General features: G+C 37.1%; 1 protein-coding gene and 1 long non-coding RNA gene across 9 annotated transcripts in view; one reads left to right on the top strand and one right to left on the bottom strand.

Moving 5' to 3' along the window:
* Nucleotides 1-8,683, bottom strand: part of LOC124171931 (membrane-associated guanylate kinase, WW and PDZ domain-containing protein 2-like) — an 85,939-nt gene extending 77,256 nt beyond the window's left edge. For 3 of the 8 annotated variants that reach the window (XR_006868016.1, XM_046551361.1, XM_046551362.1), the window contains exon 1: nt 7,914-8,682. Coding sequence is in view for 6 of the 8 variants with exons in the window: in XM_046551361.1 (XP_046407317.1) it covers nt 7,914-8,271 (358 nt within the window). In the remaining 2 variants the exon portion in view is untranslated. Of the gene's footprint in view, nt 1-7,913 lie in introns of all 8 variants that reach the window. The other 5 variants (XM_046551365.1, XM_046551366.1, XM_046551367.1 and 2 more) reach the window with 2 other exon arrangements.
* A 6,442-nt stretch (nt 8,684-15,125) lies between these two features.
* Nucleotides 15,126-16,968, top strand: LOC124170639. The gene is made up of 2 exons (XR_006867523.1): nt 15,126-16,544; nt 16,755-16,968. It is a non-coding gene; the product is annotated as an uncharacterized LOC124170639 (long non-coding RNA).
* The last annotated feature ends 510 nt before the right edge of the window (nt 16,969-17,478 follow it).

Genomic DNA, 17,478 nt, shown 5'->3' with positions numbered 1-17,478 from the left:
TTTCTACTTAGAAGAGAAAGCACTTTCCTGCCCCTGAAATCGGTAACCGTTGAGACAGAATGTGGAACGCGATTGGATGCACGTATCAAAGATTAATATCGTGAAATTGGAGTATTAACGTTGTCCTTCACTGCGTAGACTTTCATCGGAACATTCGTAGCTACAAGATCTGGGCAGTGTGCGAGATGCAGGACCCATTTTCGCTCGATCATAAAAAACTTCAAACTAACATCATTTGGGGGAAAACACTATTCCTCCAGATTTTCTTTCTCACAGCATAGGTCCTTCTTCCCATTTCACATATAACGGTCAAGTTATAAATTAAAATGCAATCGAAGCGCTTCCTGTCTCCGAGTTTCAAGATCAAATACGGGAATAACCGTTACTTCGCCGCATGAAAGAAATCGAACACTATGTTTTACGACATTAACAGTTTTTTACCAGACAAAAATTATCACCGATATTTCTTATTCCGTCAAGGTAACTCTAACATAACAATGAACTCAACCACAAAACCCTTGAAACTTGTTAATATACCACATAAGATCAAACAACATACGCATAGTAGAACAAGCGTATGAAAAAATCAATAGGCGATAATAACTAAATAGTTATTTCGAAGTTATACACATCCTAAACGCAGACATATCGACGGCATATGCAGTATAAAGAAAATGAAATAGAGATTGCTTACAACACATAGATTTTTCATAATGACGAAATATAATCACTTCCTTTCCACGACATACATATTGGCGACGTTGATAAGGTTCAGCGCATAATTTTGAAGTGATCACATATATATTAATATAATTTGATGATCAAATTCCAGAAAATGTCGATTTGAACCTACAACCTTCCTAGGAAGTAATATTAAGTCGAATGCTATAAAATACGATGAAAAAGAGTGCCATCAATAACAACGTGTGCGAGAAAAACTTAAATAGCTGAATTAAGAGATCAGATTCCATTTTCGATTTAATAGATAATACTGAGACAACAGATTACAAAGACATTCCTTATACACTCAGAAAGTACGCATGCACACACGAAGGCAGTTGCACTTCGGATGCAATCTCCCTCCCGTTTTTCGTACAGACGGATGTTCTCTAAGAACTTTGCTAAAAACCCCGGCCCTATCCTGCGAATGCGACGGAAGCCTACGAGGGTGCGAGACGTGAAGCCCACCAAAAGCAAGGTGCGAGTGATGCACTTCGGAGTGCGCAAGGTAAGAAATGCGAATTGGGGAACTATGGGGTGGTTCAAGGAAGAAAGAGCTAAATCTGTAGGTAAACCACGAGCACGCTCATGGGTTTTCTACGATTTTCTACATATTTCAACACCTATAGAGCTACCACGCACACATCCCAAGATAATACGTCTCGATCTTATGACATATTACAGTTTCGTGTAAGAGATTAACTTCTTTAGCACTTCCAGCGACATTAATTAGGGTAGCCCCGCGCCATTATTTAGAATTCTACACAAACCGCTTTGCCTGCGTCGCTGGAGACATCCTCAGATTAATGACGTCATTACTGTAAGTCAATTTATTACAACATCAAGGGGGATATTTCTCCTTCACAATTTTCCGTAAAATGTTTCGGCACCTTTAAGTAACTAATTCACTTCTTTTTCAACCGGCACAAGCGAAGAGATTCTCTCTTCGCAGGAAACTCATGACGTCTAGTTGCTTTCAAAGGACGAATTTTGTTTCATGGGTTCTACGTATTCAACAACGGCCATTTACGAAAGACTAAATTGGCGGCACGACCCACACACGTCCACAACTTAGAGAAAAATCAGGAGGACGCATTCTAAACACATCAAATGTAGATCCAAATGGGAAGAGATGTTACACTGAATCCAAACGCACGTTTGCAGGTATAAATAAAGTTAACAGGCTCAGCGCGTGCGGTTGGAAATCAAGGTGTCAAATCATGCCCACAGGAATAAAATCTTGTAAAATGAAGTAAAATAAAATGCAAATGAATCTTAGATTATCTCCATTGAAATTCTACGCCGATGGGTACAGATATTATTTATAATTCTAAAGATTCAAAGTAAAATGAAAGAGTAAAACTTAAGGAGATTCTCAAAAATTATTTTGACACCAAAGTGATAAAATTGAAATACTGTTTTAAGCAATTGAATGGTGTTTGATGAAAATTAGTACACCCACGCTAAAGTATTTTCCTACGCTAGTAAAAAATGATTAGATCAAAGGAAAAAAAACTGAATTGTCACCCACACAGTAACAAAAAAACACTCCCCACAAGATGTAATAGTGTCCCACAGAAGGATTTAAGTAAAACATTCTTTGGATTGCAATCTAACAAAAAATGATCAAGTGAGTTACGATATATGGGAGTACAAACGAATAAAAATGAAAAAAATTGCGATTTTAGCCTAGCAAAAAAAACAATAGGATCGCTAAAAGCAATAATTAGCCCATACAGGAGGTGAAATAGTATCCGCCGTTAAGAAATAACTCGTGGAGGCAAAAAAATTACGTAGCAGCTCACAGATAAGGGTACCCCCGGACGGACTTCTAAGTAGAGATTATGAACGCGCTACTGGGTCGATGCCTTCGAGCACGAAAGAGGGGAGAAGCGGGAGAGAAATTCCTTGGCCATCCAGCACGCACGGTGAGCGATTATGGTATTTACCGCGCAGGAATCGGAGTTACAGGGGAAGCAAAACTTGATCGCGAGAGAGGTATGCAGAGGAGGTGGGACAAAGAGGCCGGGAGTTGCTCCAAAGGAGCCCGCACGAGTCCTATGAAACCGAAACCAAAACATGCTTGATCGTTGCACACAAGACATTGACAAGTATTTTATTTTTATTTTCGCTAAACCCTAAAATTAAAGCAGCAACCACAAATAAAATACTAATTGGGTGACTGTGGCATGGAAGTTACACAAGTCTTTCTTGGTATAAATTCCAATTGGACACAATTGACGACTATACGACTGGCTAGTTCCACCAAGCTATACAGTTCCTTTGGTTTTCTGAGTAAACTTCATTTACATATTTGTGCACATGCGGAATAATCACCGACAAGTTTTGTGAATCGAAATGATGGTTGAAAACAATCAAAAGGCACTTGTGAAATACTAAAACTAAAAAAAAACGACAAATCATTATTTTTAAAGAATCATAATATACGAAATGCTGCCTTCAAGAACATAAGAACTCTTCGAAAATGTTGTATAATTGCTAGGTATAAGTAATAATATTAAATAAAACGGGAAAACAATAGATAACACGTATCTACAAAGAGATGCGACGATGACTTAGAGAAATAGCGAATTGCACGAGAGGTACTAGGGGTATCTAATATAAAGAAATACGCATTATTCTAATATTCCAGTTTTTCGGGAAGCCTATAGCAAGGCATTCATATGCAAATAAATACATCTAAATAATAATTTCTTTCTCTTCGTGGATTCCTGAGAAGCCGCGTCAGAGTTGCATGTCCTCGAAATCGAACTCGCACCACACAGAACAAATGGAGCTAGGCTCGGATAGATTGCACAACTGGAAGCATGATGAAAGAGATACCTCTCAGAATCAGGAGCCCCGTAATTCACTTTGAAACTCGACTTGACATCCCTGGGCTTATCATTACGTTTTCCAGGTGTCAAACCATAAGATAAAATCATACAAAAGGCAAATACAAAGTTATAAGAATTAACAACAACGCAAGAAAAGAGCAACGATGACAAAACATAAAAACAGCGTAACACGGAAAAGTAGTAAAATGAAAAAAAAAAGACGAAAATGACTTTGATTAACTTTCCAAGTGGGAGGTAGATATACAAGGAAAAAGGTTAGGACCTAAATAAATCGTTGAAAGTACACTTTCATGGAATTAGGATATAGCAAAAAATATCAATATTGAAATAAATTTTAACACCCGATAGGACAAAAAGAGCCCTTCTCAATAATGTTCGTTAGCATTCTGATTTAGTTTTTAATTACACATAATTACTTATTTCACGGATCGAGATGGATAAAAAATTCACATAGGCGGCACCATCACATGAAAAACCAAACAATGATCACAAATTAATTCAAGAAATAATCCCAAGTAAAGTAATTAAAGGAAGTAAAAAACTGATACTTTCTGCTAACCCTTTCTGACATTCGTATACGCATCGTGATGGTATTGGTCACATAAGGAATCGTCATCGGTAGTAATTTTCGAGCTCTCTAAGGTTGCAAATATGAGATATTTCTACTTCATTCATTATGTTTTCTTCGTGTACGTAGGCCACCACAAATTGGAAACGAAAAATTCACATTAAAACAAATGGTAAAGTTGAAAGCTTCTCAGACATCTTCATAATCCGGTAGGTGATACGATATGGCCATGGCCCTGGATATGGCATTGGAAGGTAGAAGAAGACGGATATTTTAAGGACGTGCACTATCGGCAACGTTGACTAAGTCAAATTACGGCCTGACAACAACTTACGACGAATCCACGCAAATTATGACTTCAAGGCCTTAGTAGAAAAGAAATCCCCCCTCCAAAATTACAAGAAAAGGCCCTCCTCTATCAAAAAAATCATGATATGGAAAATATAAACACAAGGGTCAGTTATATCCATTCAAATTAAAAACGCAGCTATACTAGTCTTAAGTGTGTAACAGAGATAATATAGTTAGTAAGTACTTCAGACAGACGGGAAAGGTGATTGTTGTGCATGACAATTCACAAATACCGGCTTATTCGAAATAAAGCCCACATCTACAAAGTTACGATTGAATGTCCGGGATGCAGATAGTAACTAAGTCCCATAGGATAATTCGGAGAGCCAACATTGCCAAACTGAGAGGTAGAAACATGTCCGAGAGCAAGTAAACACGATCGAGGAATTAAGGACACATTCTCATTCTTAACGCGCACGATATATATGTATATATATGCTTGAGATGCGGAGACGAATTTTAGGGGCAATACATATGCAAGTAGGTCGCTCGAACATCTCCCTAGCTCGAGCGGAAAACGATTTTGCCGTATAAAAAAGAAAAAATGAACGGCAGCACACGCTAGGCTTTGCACTGCACCAAATCCTATATCGACATCAATAGCGACCAACTACATGTGAATCTAAAATAGCATGCACTTCAATTTTCAAGGCAAGACTTCCGAAAGCAAATATACTCATGTCACGACCATCGAGCGAGAGCAAATTGCATGGACGTAAAAAAAATACAGACATTGATAATTTCCATGACGTAGGAATAAACAAAATTCCTGCTTTCGAACGACTTTTCAACCCCAACAATTCAAAATGTTACAATTCCGTAAAATTCATGGGGCAGACTTCACTCACATCCTTACACAAGAAGAAAATGTGGACGATTAAGATTTGAATAATGCGACACTGGGAACGTCAATGCCGGGAAGGTTAGAGCCAGTCATAAATTCAATATGACGATATAATGAAAAAATACCCCATTCAATTCTAAACATTAACATTTAATGATAATATGAGGGCTTAAAAACTGTAAATCCATAGTAACATAATAATCTTCCCCATTCCCTTCCACACCAAGTTCGTCCGACAAAAATTACTGGCATTCCAGTCAGAGCTTTCCGTAAAGCACCCAAAGCCCTGGGAAGCAAAAAAGTTACTCAATGGTCCTAAAAGCTCGGTATTCCGATGGACACTAGTATCATGCAGGAAGATCACATTCATTTCTTCAGCTACAATGAATTCCTACCGACTTCAGAAACCATAAACTTACAAGCATTACTAGTTACTTCCTTACTAATTTCTTCCCTTACTTCCCCACTATTAACTTACTAATTACTTCATTACGTATAACGCAAAAAACTAATTTTACCCAGTAAGATCCCACGTGAAATAGAAAATACCAATAGAACTGGAGCGATGGGAATAGTAAGGTTCCAAGGCTATCAATTAAATTTTTTAAATTGAGGATAAATTCTATTAATCGAGTAAAATTTCTTTCTAAAAGTTCTAACACAAACTAATTTTTCTACACTTAATACCACTCCGCATTTAGGCACTGGCTCACCATGGGCTTCTTCCAAATGTACAAGGCATAAATAAAATAGGGCCACTTCCATGAAATCTGAATCCCTATCCTCCCCTTATGCACCTCCGTGGTTTTATCAAAAGGAAACATGGATGGTAGTCTTAACGAATACAAGCACAAGTGTGCGAAGCCGTTGGAATTACAAGCAAATAGAGCAAGACATCAATAAAAAATAAATTCCTACACGACAACGTAACGGCCATTTCTTTACTACGGTTGTAAATAAATAACAGTGATAAATGATAGCAGGCCTGAAAAACTCTGGAGGTGAATTTTCCCTTAGAAAGAAAAACAAATACAGCCATGAAGTATATAGAAGTTTCGTAACTAGATATATTCAAACAACATATCCGTAGTTGAACACGAGTACAGGGGGCGAAAATAATGGTGACTAATTTTATGATGCGCAGAGTCATAGGGCTTCACACTTTAAGGGGCTTCAACCTACACATGTGGGTATCTGTGGGACATACTTCCAAATTCCATGCTATTCAAGAGCTGGTTTTTGAAACCCTAAAGGGTTTCAAAAACCTGCTCGGAATGGCATGGATCCGAGATTCAAACAGAAACAAAATAATTAACTGAAATATCGAAAACTTGTTAAAAAAAACAATACTGAGTTTGCTAAAATATTAAATGTCCAGTTTTGACAAATTTAGTAGGCTAAATACGCTCGGACTCACACATTTGAATTACTCAACGCTAACCATTAAATAAAAATACGAATAAAAGAATGTGCGAACACAGTACAGGAAATACGAAGATCACAACCCTCATTTACAAAACCAATTTCTTCATTTAAATTCAAGTAGAAAAAGCCGCCGGGTCTATGTATCATGCTTATCCCGGCGGCATTCAAGTTAGTTTTTTCACGATTACCAAATTGAAGCTATGCATAATAATACAAACTTAATAGTAAAATAAAAAAAACGTGTAGTTAATAATGGCGGGATTTTATAAGATTTATAAGGAGCCGATTATACAAATTTTGATTAAAGATCAAGGAGCAATAACGTAATTCATTAACATGCTTGATGACTCATGAAATACCTGTGAATCGTGATCAATACACGAGAATCACTTTTATGATGGAAATGGGTTTTAAGATTCAAATAGCCATAAAATACATGACTGAAAGGCCGATAACCTATAAAAAAACAACAATAATACGTTTGGTTAAACATGAAACGTCGAATTTGAACAAATTTCGTAGGATTATAACAATTAACCAGTGAACTTTTCAATATAATGCATAAAAAAGCCTAAGCCTTGTGCAGTCATTCCACAGTACTAAAATACAGAATTAGCATAGCACAGTCCAATTTAGGCCATTAAATACGAGCCAAAGTTTTTATCGCCAAGCCCCACTTTCAGGCCCGTAAATCAGGTATATTCGAAATGCACAACAAACACGGAAAAACAATGAAAAAGAAACACCATGTATTACTTCTTTAATGGACCTGGTGCTTATGCATATCATTAATACATTCTAACCTCGCTCCTAAAGGTCATACGAAGATAAAATGTGGTATTTTCTCCATAAAATTATCGTAAGGACCCCGCAGATATCCCTGCATTACGAAGGGTCTGCCATGCATTCCATAATAATTGGCTCAAAACTTCACAGAAGCTGAGAAATTCGTTGATTTATTTCACTCGTATTGCAAACTAAAAAGACTAAAATACCATGACTTCCATCAAAATTCAAAAGTGATAAGAAAATATCGGACAAAATACCATGCATATAAGGAAAATCTGAAGTCTGACCGGTGACAACAATTGTTTTGATAGACTTCAACTTCACTGAAACCAACCATTATCAATTATAGGATACAAACCTGAGGTCACAGTCTTCAAAACCACAGGATTCCCATTCCTGCAACAATGATTCAACCAGGCAACAACATCTCTTTGAGTATAACCAGCAACTTTCTGTCCCTGGATTTCTAGGAGGACGTCTTGGTCTTGTAGCGTTCCACTCACGTACTTAATCTTGCTTTGGTAAATATCACAAACATATGCAAATTCACCGTTATCTGATCCACCACGAATTGAAAAGTTTAAACCGCCGTCAGCACCAGTGGTTATAACAGTTTCACGGACACCTTGCCGCCAGTGCGCCGCAGCGTCGTGTGTACTTGCATCCGACTTAGACTTGTTAGGGGTAGTAGGCCTCTTCTGGCCAGATTTCAGCATTATGACATATTATTAAATACCGATTATGTTGTTTCACACACAATAAATGATGAATAACAATCCTCGTGAACTCATTTCGGCAAATACAGTACTAAAACATGGAAGAAACGTCAACTAGAGGCCATGTTGATTGTATTTCACGTCCGTTACCGTTGCCAATAGTCAGGAGTCAGGTGCCTTCGATTTTCCAATGCATTTTGTGGTGCAACGAATCTTCTACCACATCTTCCACACCCGCAGTCTTCAGTGCCGATTGCCATTGTGCAAATGCATTCAATGTATCCTCCAACTACTTCTCAGCTGAGTTAAAATCCAGCTTGAACAACTGTCAAGCCTTTACTTTTGAAAATCGGCCTAGTTACCATGGCAAACGCGCATGCGCACACAGAATTCGAAGACGATTTGCCAGCGTCAACGCCGCTCAAACGCATTTCAACCGCTCTCTGTCCAAGTAGTTTCAGGAATGCGCGGCAGATGGTGATCATGCTGATGCTTCGAAGGTGGATGAAGTTCGACAGCCGTGGTGCCGACGTTCTGCTTCATCGTTTTGTTTACTAACATTATTTAGATATTTTTGTGCACAAAATAGTGAATTAAAGATGATTATTTTCACGCTGTAAGTAAAAAGGTTTGATATTGTACCTGATCTATGCTCAACTGAAGGACTAAGTAAGCGCGATACAAATGCTACAACCGGTTTAGTAAATTTTCCTTCGATATTTGTGTTAAACTCAGGTCTTACCTTGATTATGACAGTCATTCAAAAATATTTATTTAATCCTTCATTTAGGGTAGGAAATTGATGGTTTTATCACACTCTAAATTCGTGATATTATATGGAAATTTGAGAATATGTATTTCTGCTATAAGATATAAAGGGATCCTTGACCCACAGTAACGAAAGGTAGGAAATAAGGAAAGGCCCTACAATGAGGCAAGCACACTCAATTTCGAGGGAAATTCAATCTATAGTGACATTTATAGAATGATCCACCATTTCACTCTGAAATTGGAGATCTACATACAAATAATGGGAGAATGGCTAATTTGATATCTCGATGATGATCCAGTATGAATCAAGTTTTATCCTGAAAAATCCGTGGATTAATCAAATATGTATTGCGTAAATTCTAGTGTTATTTTTATCCTGACATGTAAAACTGTCCATGCCTAATAAGTTACTGCAAGAACAAGTATTTTCATGTCAGCACTATTGGAAATGGTTTTCATCCCATGTTTAATTTGCATTTGAGCGGCATTTATGCAGAAATACAATTTGCCCCAAAGTATTCATTCCCACCTCAATTTTGGCATTTTATCCTGATGAAGTCCTTGGTATAAGAATTGTTGAGAATGACCAATGCTCAAATAGAATGCTCTGCGACTACATAGAGAAGTCTGTAAATACCTATAGTGATGCCAAAAGATATTTTTACTGTAAAGGGCATGTATACTAGCTGTGAACTACACACTCAGAGCATATTCAACTTTCTTCTTCTTAGTTTGGTTATGAGAATTGAACGAGGGTGCCCAAGGAAGGCATTAGACCTGGTTACTCTACACATTACCAAAGGTTTTGAAATATTTTAGACAATCATTTTGGCAAGAGAAAAGAAATGGGTCGCTCAAAATAAACCGTCAAGTAAAGTAAGATTTCATCCATAATTTTTTTCTAAGGCCATTGAAAATTTTTGTATTCAATAAATATAATGGCCCATCATCTACTGTGTTTTTCCACTGCCCAAGTACCTCCAGGAATTTGTATATAATCACAGCCTAAGGGGGGCATGCCTGGTATGTGGGATTGACTCCTCCCATAAAGTATTTTTCAGTCTTGTGTGCCATGCATCATAAAATAGATAGTCAACTCATATTTGTGGCATTTATGGATTTTTTTTTTGGTGTTCAAGGTCAATGGGCCCACCCTCATGATTAACTAAATAGCCAATTATAACTTAAAATTTGTTGAATTTTCATGAAATTAGTCCCATTTTAAAAAACTCACTGTAAACAAGGACATTCCAAGATATTTTATATGTAGGAATGAATGAATATTCCACTCCACATATTGCAGTGGCGCAGCGAGGGGGGGGGGGGTTTGGAGGTAAAATTCCCCCCCCAGAGCTCAGAGAAATGCTTAAGTTTTATCCATTTTACTTAATTGGATTGATATTACTAATAGAATAGTGTAAGGATTAATAAAATATCCCTCAGAAAGCCCGTTAAACTCACCATTTTGAACCATTTATCTTAAAATTCCGCAATTTATTAATGTCGCACCTACCGCTTATCCTGGTGGGTATTCCACACCCCGGTATTAGTTGCACCTATACCCCCCCCCCAGCCTTAATTCCTGGCTGCGCCCCTGATGCCACAGCCATGTCCTTGCGCATGACTGTACCTAGTTTTTTCTTTGTTTTCATCATTTCAGGTAGGGCAAGGGGCCTCCAATGGCTTTAACCCTATTCATACAAGCCCCGGACTCATAGACACACACTACATTTTAATGCCAGTAAGCATAGTCAAAACATATTTTGTGTTTCCACTGAAGCTTAGGAGGTTCAAAGATACTGTCCCCAGCGGCACAGATAGTAATTAAGGCTGGGGGGGTTAAGGTGCAACTAATACTAGCGTGTGTGTGGGTATGGAATACCCACCAGGATAAGCAGTGGGTGCGAGATTAATAAATTGAGGTATTTTAAGATTAATGGTTCAAAATGGTGAGTTTTAAGCTTTCTGAGGGGTACTTTATTAATCCTTACGTTATTCTATTAGTAATATCAATCAAATTTAGTAAAATGGATTTAACTTAAAATTCTCCGAGCTCTGGGGGGGGGGGGTTATTCCCCAACACCCCCCCTTCGCTTCGCCAATTAGAGCTAGTGAAATATTAATATAGCATACTCAGAAAGCCCATATTTTGAAATTTCCAAGATCCTATATGTTAGTGACAATGCTATTGATTTTAGGGCTTTTAAATTAAGGTACCTAATTTCAATTCAAATACCTGAAGACCCCTTGGAAAAGTGCTCTCATACATGATTTACTAATCAGTCACTTTTTGCTAAGTTAACATTTCATGAAGTGAGAGTCATTCAAAGAGCGCTAAGAATAGCCATTCTGGCAAGGAAGTGGAAAAAAAGCCCTTCCTCCAATCCAAAGCACACTAATAAGGCATGAATTTTGATATTTTCCATATTCGGAAGTGATTTCTAATAAGACTGTTCTGCAAAAAAAAAGTTCAAAAAATGCCCCGCTAAAATTTAGGATGTATTTGGCTAATTTTGGGTCGCTGAATCCGAAAATGACCTCCGTTTTTTTCTATCACCCTCCATTTTTATGCAACTCCTAAATTGGGGAAAACAACCCCTTATCTAAACTTATCGCTTTTCAAGGGACTTCTACTAATGTTATATGCTTCTGATTGAAAAAAACTGACGTTTTAAGGCTATCAGGGACAAGAGAGAGACAAATTTCACTGGGGTTGAAAAGATTTAGGGGGTAAAAATTAAAAAAAAACATTAAAATTACCATTTTTCTTCGTTTTTTTTTTTATGACTTATGATATGGTATGTAATGGAAAAGTTTTTAAGGGATGAATACACCGTTTACCCCCCCCTATTTTGTAAGGGATTAATGTAACATAAAATATAAGAGGGGAAGGGGGGTAAAGGAGTGGTATAGGAGGGGGTTTAAGAGGTGGTATAAAGAGCTGCCACAAAAATCTGGAATATGGGTTTCCTTTAAACAGTGGCATATCCAACAGTAACCGAAGGTAAATCGTGGCCGTTGTTCAGTAAAACAACCATTAAACTTGTCTTTGACAAGTCGATGAATAGCCTCCATTGGTCTGGACCATTCTTAATCGCTTATTCCCTCATCAGTCCTTCAATATCAGTGCAGAAAATCAGATCATCATTTTCATCATCCGTTGAAAAAAATTGAGTGAAGGTTGACTGTCTGCCTCTGTAGTAAGAAACATTCACACTATCGGCCAAAAGATTGCACTGCTGCAAATGCGAGCCAAGAAGTTGTGCTTTATCCTTTGGTAAGTCTAAACCTTGTATTAGATCACTTGGGTCCTCGTGTTATGGGATGAGGTGCCCTTTTTGACTAGTCAGGGGTTCTTCTACATCAGGGCTGTAATATACATCTCGATGGCTAGGACCTGCTTCCACTTCCGGTGTAGCTTCATTCACTAAGACATCAGAATCATTGAGGGTGCTAGTAGCTTGAGCTTTAGGGATAGGAATAGCATCAGTATGCTTCACCGGGCAAATTGCTGATGGTAAATTCAGATAAATCATTTCAGTATTGTTATTTTTTTTAAACCCATAGTGTCGGTTTCGCAAAAATAGCAATTCGTTAAATGGCAAGTGGGTTCAACTCAAAACATTGGCAGTCTGAAATTTAGGGAACGATTTCCCAGTTCAGCCATTCACAAAGATTTCTATGATAACCACTTCAAACAGAATTTAGGGGCCCACGATTTCTCTTGGTCACCAATTTTACACCCGATATAAAGTTTATAAGATTCTCGAACAATTGCAGTCATCGCTTTCCTTTGGTCTTTAAACACTAAATCTCCGCAGGTGTTACAAAATGAATTGGGACGATTTTTGCACGATCGCTAAACGATCGCAAGAAAACACTTAACCGCTCGCAAAATAACATGCTAAATCGAACACAGGCTAGAAAAATTAAGAAAGAACTTGGAAGATTCCCTATAACCCGACACGCAGGAAAGAGTGTGACATCCCGGAAATACCATTGGTTTATTTCATAGATGAACATCAGCAAAAGCGACTGCCAAGACACGTTAAAATGTGTCCAAGCGTGTCAAAACATGTGGTGAATAACTTTTACAGTGTATTTCCCAATTTTTCACAATGTATTTAAAATGTACTTCCCAACGTTTTCCAATGTATTTAATGGAAAGGTCTCAGCTCATACATTAAAAGTAAGGAGGACAGCGAAGTCAAATCATGAGCCCCCAAACGCTGTTACAATAATATTTTGACAAATCTGATTTGTGTTCAGAATTTTTTTGGCAGATATTTATACCACTTATATTTTATGTTATATTAATCCGTAACAAAATAGGGGGGGGGGGGTGAACAGTGTATTCATCCCTTAAAAACTTTTCCATTACCACATAGGTCATAAAAAAAACGAAGAAAAATGGTAATTTTAATGTTTTTTAAAGTTTTTTTTTTAATTTTTACCCCCTAAATCTTTTCAACCCCAGTGAAGTTTGTCTCTCTCTTGACCCTGATAGCCTTAAAACGTCAGTTTTTTTCCATCAGAAGCATATAACATTGGTAAAAGTCCCTTGAAAAGCGATAAGTTTAGATAAGGGGCTGTTTTCCCTAATTTAGGGGTTGCATAAAAATGGAGGGTGATAGAAAAAAACGGAGGTCATTTTCGTATTCAGCGACCCAAAATTAGCCAGAAACACCCTAAATTGTAGCGGGACATTCTTTGAACTATTTTTTTGCAGAACAGTGTAATTTTCACCAGTTCGTTACAAATAATTTATGTCAAATTGGAAGGATAGTATCAAGGACGGATCCAGGTTACCAACACTACTGATAAGTATGAAAAGTTGAAACCAGTGAAGTTAAAGTTTCAAGTCAGTGAAATAAACAAAAAATTTATTCTAACGGCATAAGATTTCTCGAGGATTCTTTACCAACCACATAAATCTTGCTAACAAGACCAAAGTATTGACAATCAGGGTGTCTAGTTCATTTAAAAAATATTTCTTCTGTCCACGAAATACCAAGTTCTGGGAATGCTCAATTTGCAATGTGGGCTGATCAAATCAGGGGGTCATGACCCCTTCCCAAATTTTATCTTATATTTTTAATTTTTATTGTTTTAATAGTTTCTGCATCCTTGTAAAGGAAGTGTATTTACACATTTATGGCTACAAGTCCAAAATGTGATAGACGTTTCAGTTGTATTTATCATAGATCATAGAAATCCCTACTGTAAAAAAATGGTCAAAAATAAGCTGTGTCCCAATTCGTTAGGCATTAATAATCTATTCACTTTAAGTTTGCAGGTGAGCATTCGTGAGAGCCTGGACACACTTGGAAGGGTTTACTAATGGGGCAGGGGTAGTACCGCGAGAGAGAGGAGTGAAATTAACGATGCCAAATGTACATAGCCATCCTTGTTTGCCGCTGATAATATATGAGTCGTGGGTAGCTACAGGTATTTTGGGCCCAGCACTGATACAGTATACCTACTCATTTGGAAGGTATTGAGGATAATACCTTCACAGACACCCATGAAATTGTCAGCTACCATGCTGAGTAAGGCACCATTGGTGAAAGGCATACTTAAAGACATATAAGGGGAACGCGTGTGGTTTAGCAACACTGCTCCACAAGCTGATTCACGATGTTAACACGACGGAGGCCTGAGAGTGACTGAGTGAGGCCATGCCTACTGCTTGCTGATTGGCCGACAGAAAGTCACATGCCGAGAAACTTTCCCTCCCCTCACTGCTATTTGCTTTCGCCACACCAGCTCAAGATCAAGGAATGCATAACAAATTTCTGTCTTTCCTCAGATCTACAATAAAAATAAAGTCATCCACAGTGGTGCCGACTCCATGGGGCCTTAGGGGGCCCGAGCCCCCTCAAAATTTGTTATGGGTGAGAGGAAAAAATGTGTCAGGCTTGTCGATTTTCTCCGGAAAGTCCAGATATCGATATTCGAGTTATCAGGGTTCTAATGTTGATCATATGACTCTTCTAAAATGCTTAAAAAACTTAAAACTCGCTACTTACAAAATTTCCCGGGGCAAGATACCCCCTCAATATTTTTTGTAAGTCGGCATCCCTGAGCATCCATTAAAACAAACATCAAGAAGTTAAAAATTAATATTCTTCGTAAAAATGCAGAAAGTAAGCACCTCCTCCTCATGGCATCACATCAATAATGATCAAATGATGCCATGCAAATACAATACTGGTTCAGCACCGAATGAAGGAGGCAATCTAGAAATATCTAAAAGTCTATTCTACAGCAGAAGTTGGATACTACTACCCATCTCCTCCTTTTTCAAAAGTATGAGAACAAGGGAGGCAGAAAGTAAGACAAAACAACCATAATAAATTTCTAAGACTATTAATGAATTCTTTCTGAATGGATTCTTTCTAAATTCTCTACTAAAATTATAATGAATGGCTTCTTTCATTCATCCGTAAGAGCTGTCTCCTCCATCATCTTGCATAGTCAAACCTCTCATATTGATAAATTAAGAAATCCTTCATCTATACTAACTCTACAGGTTTATTTCGGTATGTAAAATATTAACATATGATAAAAGATATTTATTACGAAATACATCATGTGTGTGATAGCCAAAAGCCAATTAACTTTTGGGAATATCACATGGGCTGCTATTTCAGCATTTCTTTAAAGGAAAAAAGAAATCTTATACTTTACATCATTAATACTACAAAAAAAGTGATATAGCTCTGAATTTGTAATATGGCACCTAGGTAGTTAGTGGGAAAACATTTCTTAGTTTTCAGATCATAAAAAATGCACTTCATTAGGTTTACATCATAAAATATGAGATAGGATATATTGCTTCTTAGACTTCCCATCCCACTTCTAACTCCTTTATAAAGCAATCAGTAATAAATTTCTTAATAAAACCCAAAAAATGTCAATTACCATATTGTCTTCTTTCAAAGATCTGCTATCTCTTTCAGTCAATGTATTGATACAAACATTAGAAGTAGACCCATGCATTTTGCAGGAGTACTGACTGATAACAAGGCAAAATGATTTAAAAAAAATAAGACTTATCAAATCAAACATTAACACTTGATTGAGACCAGATCAACAATTTCACAAAGCTTTTCACCATATTGACCTCATTACTTCCATATTCTGTAAATTATTCAGTATTTTTAACTTTATATCATAAAATAGTACGAAAGAGAAAATTCAGTCAAGAACAAAATCACCACATGTAAGTCCACCTCAGTCAGTTTTGTTTTGTGCTTTTAATATGCATCAATAAATACACTCTTAAGGCCTTCCATTGTTAATAATAGCCCAATTTCATGATTAATTATGAGAGGGAAATCTAGCAACACTGTGAAAAGTTTCCACTTGATTAATTTTCCATAGATCTCCGAGGAATTAAAGATAAATATCCCACAATAAGAAGCATGCAGTAGATCTCGAAATTAATAAAAAAACAAATACTATGTATTCTTCCATTCAAGAGTATGAGCAAAATCCAGGTGAACAATTTTTGACTACCCATAATGCGCTCAGAAGTAAGGAACCCATTTACATAACTACTGACAGTCTGTTCATAACACAATCAATAAATTTGGAAGATATAATTGCCATAAAACATTGAAATCTCCTCCACGTTTTATGTACTTGATTCTGCAAAGACGTTCGAAAGAGAATTTTTAAATTCATATTCCATGCATAGCAAAATCCAGGTGAACAATTTTTGACTACCCATAATGCGCTCAGAAGTAAGGAACCCATTTACATAACTACTGACAGTCTGTTCATAACACAATCAATAAATTTGGAAGATATAATTGCCATAAAACATTGAAATCTCCTCCACGTTTTATGTACTTGATTCTGCAAAGACGTTCGAAAGAGAATTTTTAAATTCATATTCCATGTAGGTGCTCCTTCAGTAGGCATAAGAGCCAAAAAATAATATGATACCTTGAAACAGAGTAACGATGATTAGGTCTTGGACAAAATTTCATCATTTACCACTTTCAATACGGGTGCCTATAATTTTATGCATCAACCCATAAAAGACAAAGTTCTGACCCAGAGAGAATTAAGGAAACTATAGAATATTAATCTGAGTACAGGTTTCCTCCCAATGCCATTAGACACCCTGATCATAGAATATATGTTACCGAAACATGGAGATGGGTAATGTCAGCTTTCAAATGTAACTCAAGAATCACCAGAAAGATTAGTACTAGGGAGTGTTTTTCATCCTAAAAAGTTAGGGTGCTCATGAATACATCACATACATGATGATAAATAAAAAGAATGCACAGCAGGCATAAAATAGCTGGCACATAGACTAGATACAATCAAAATAAATTTCTGACACAAGTACATTGGCAAATATTCAAACAATAAAAGTTTGCCAGCAACCAATTCCAGCTGGCTGAGCTTGGTTCATCATCT

This window comes from Ischnura elegans, chromosome X (genome assembly GCF_921293095.1).
Source record: "Ischnura elegans chromosome X, ioIscEleg1.1, whole genome shotgun sequence".
Classification (NCBI taxonomy): Eukaryota; Metazoa; Arthropoda; class Insecta; order Odonata; family Coenagrionidae; genus Ischnura; species Ischnura elegans.
This window is presented reverse-complemented; position numbering and strand designations above follow the sequence as displayed.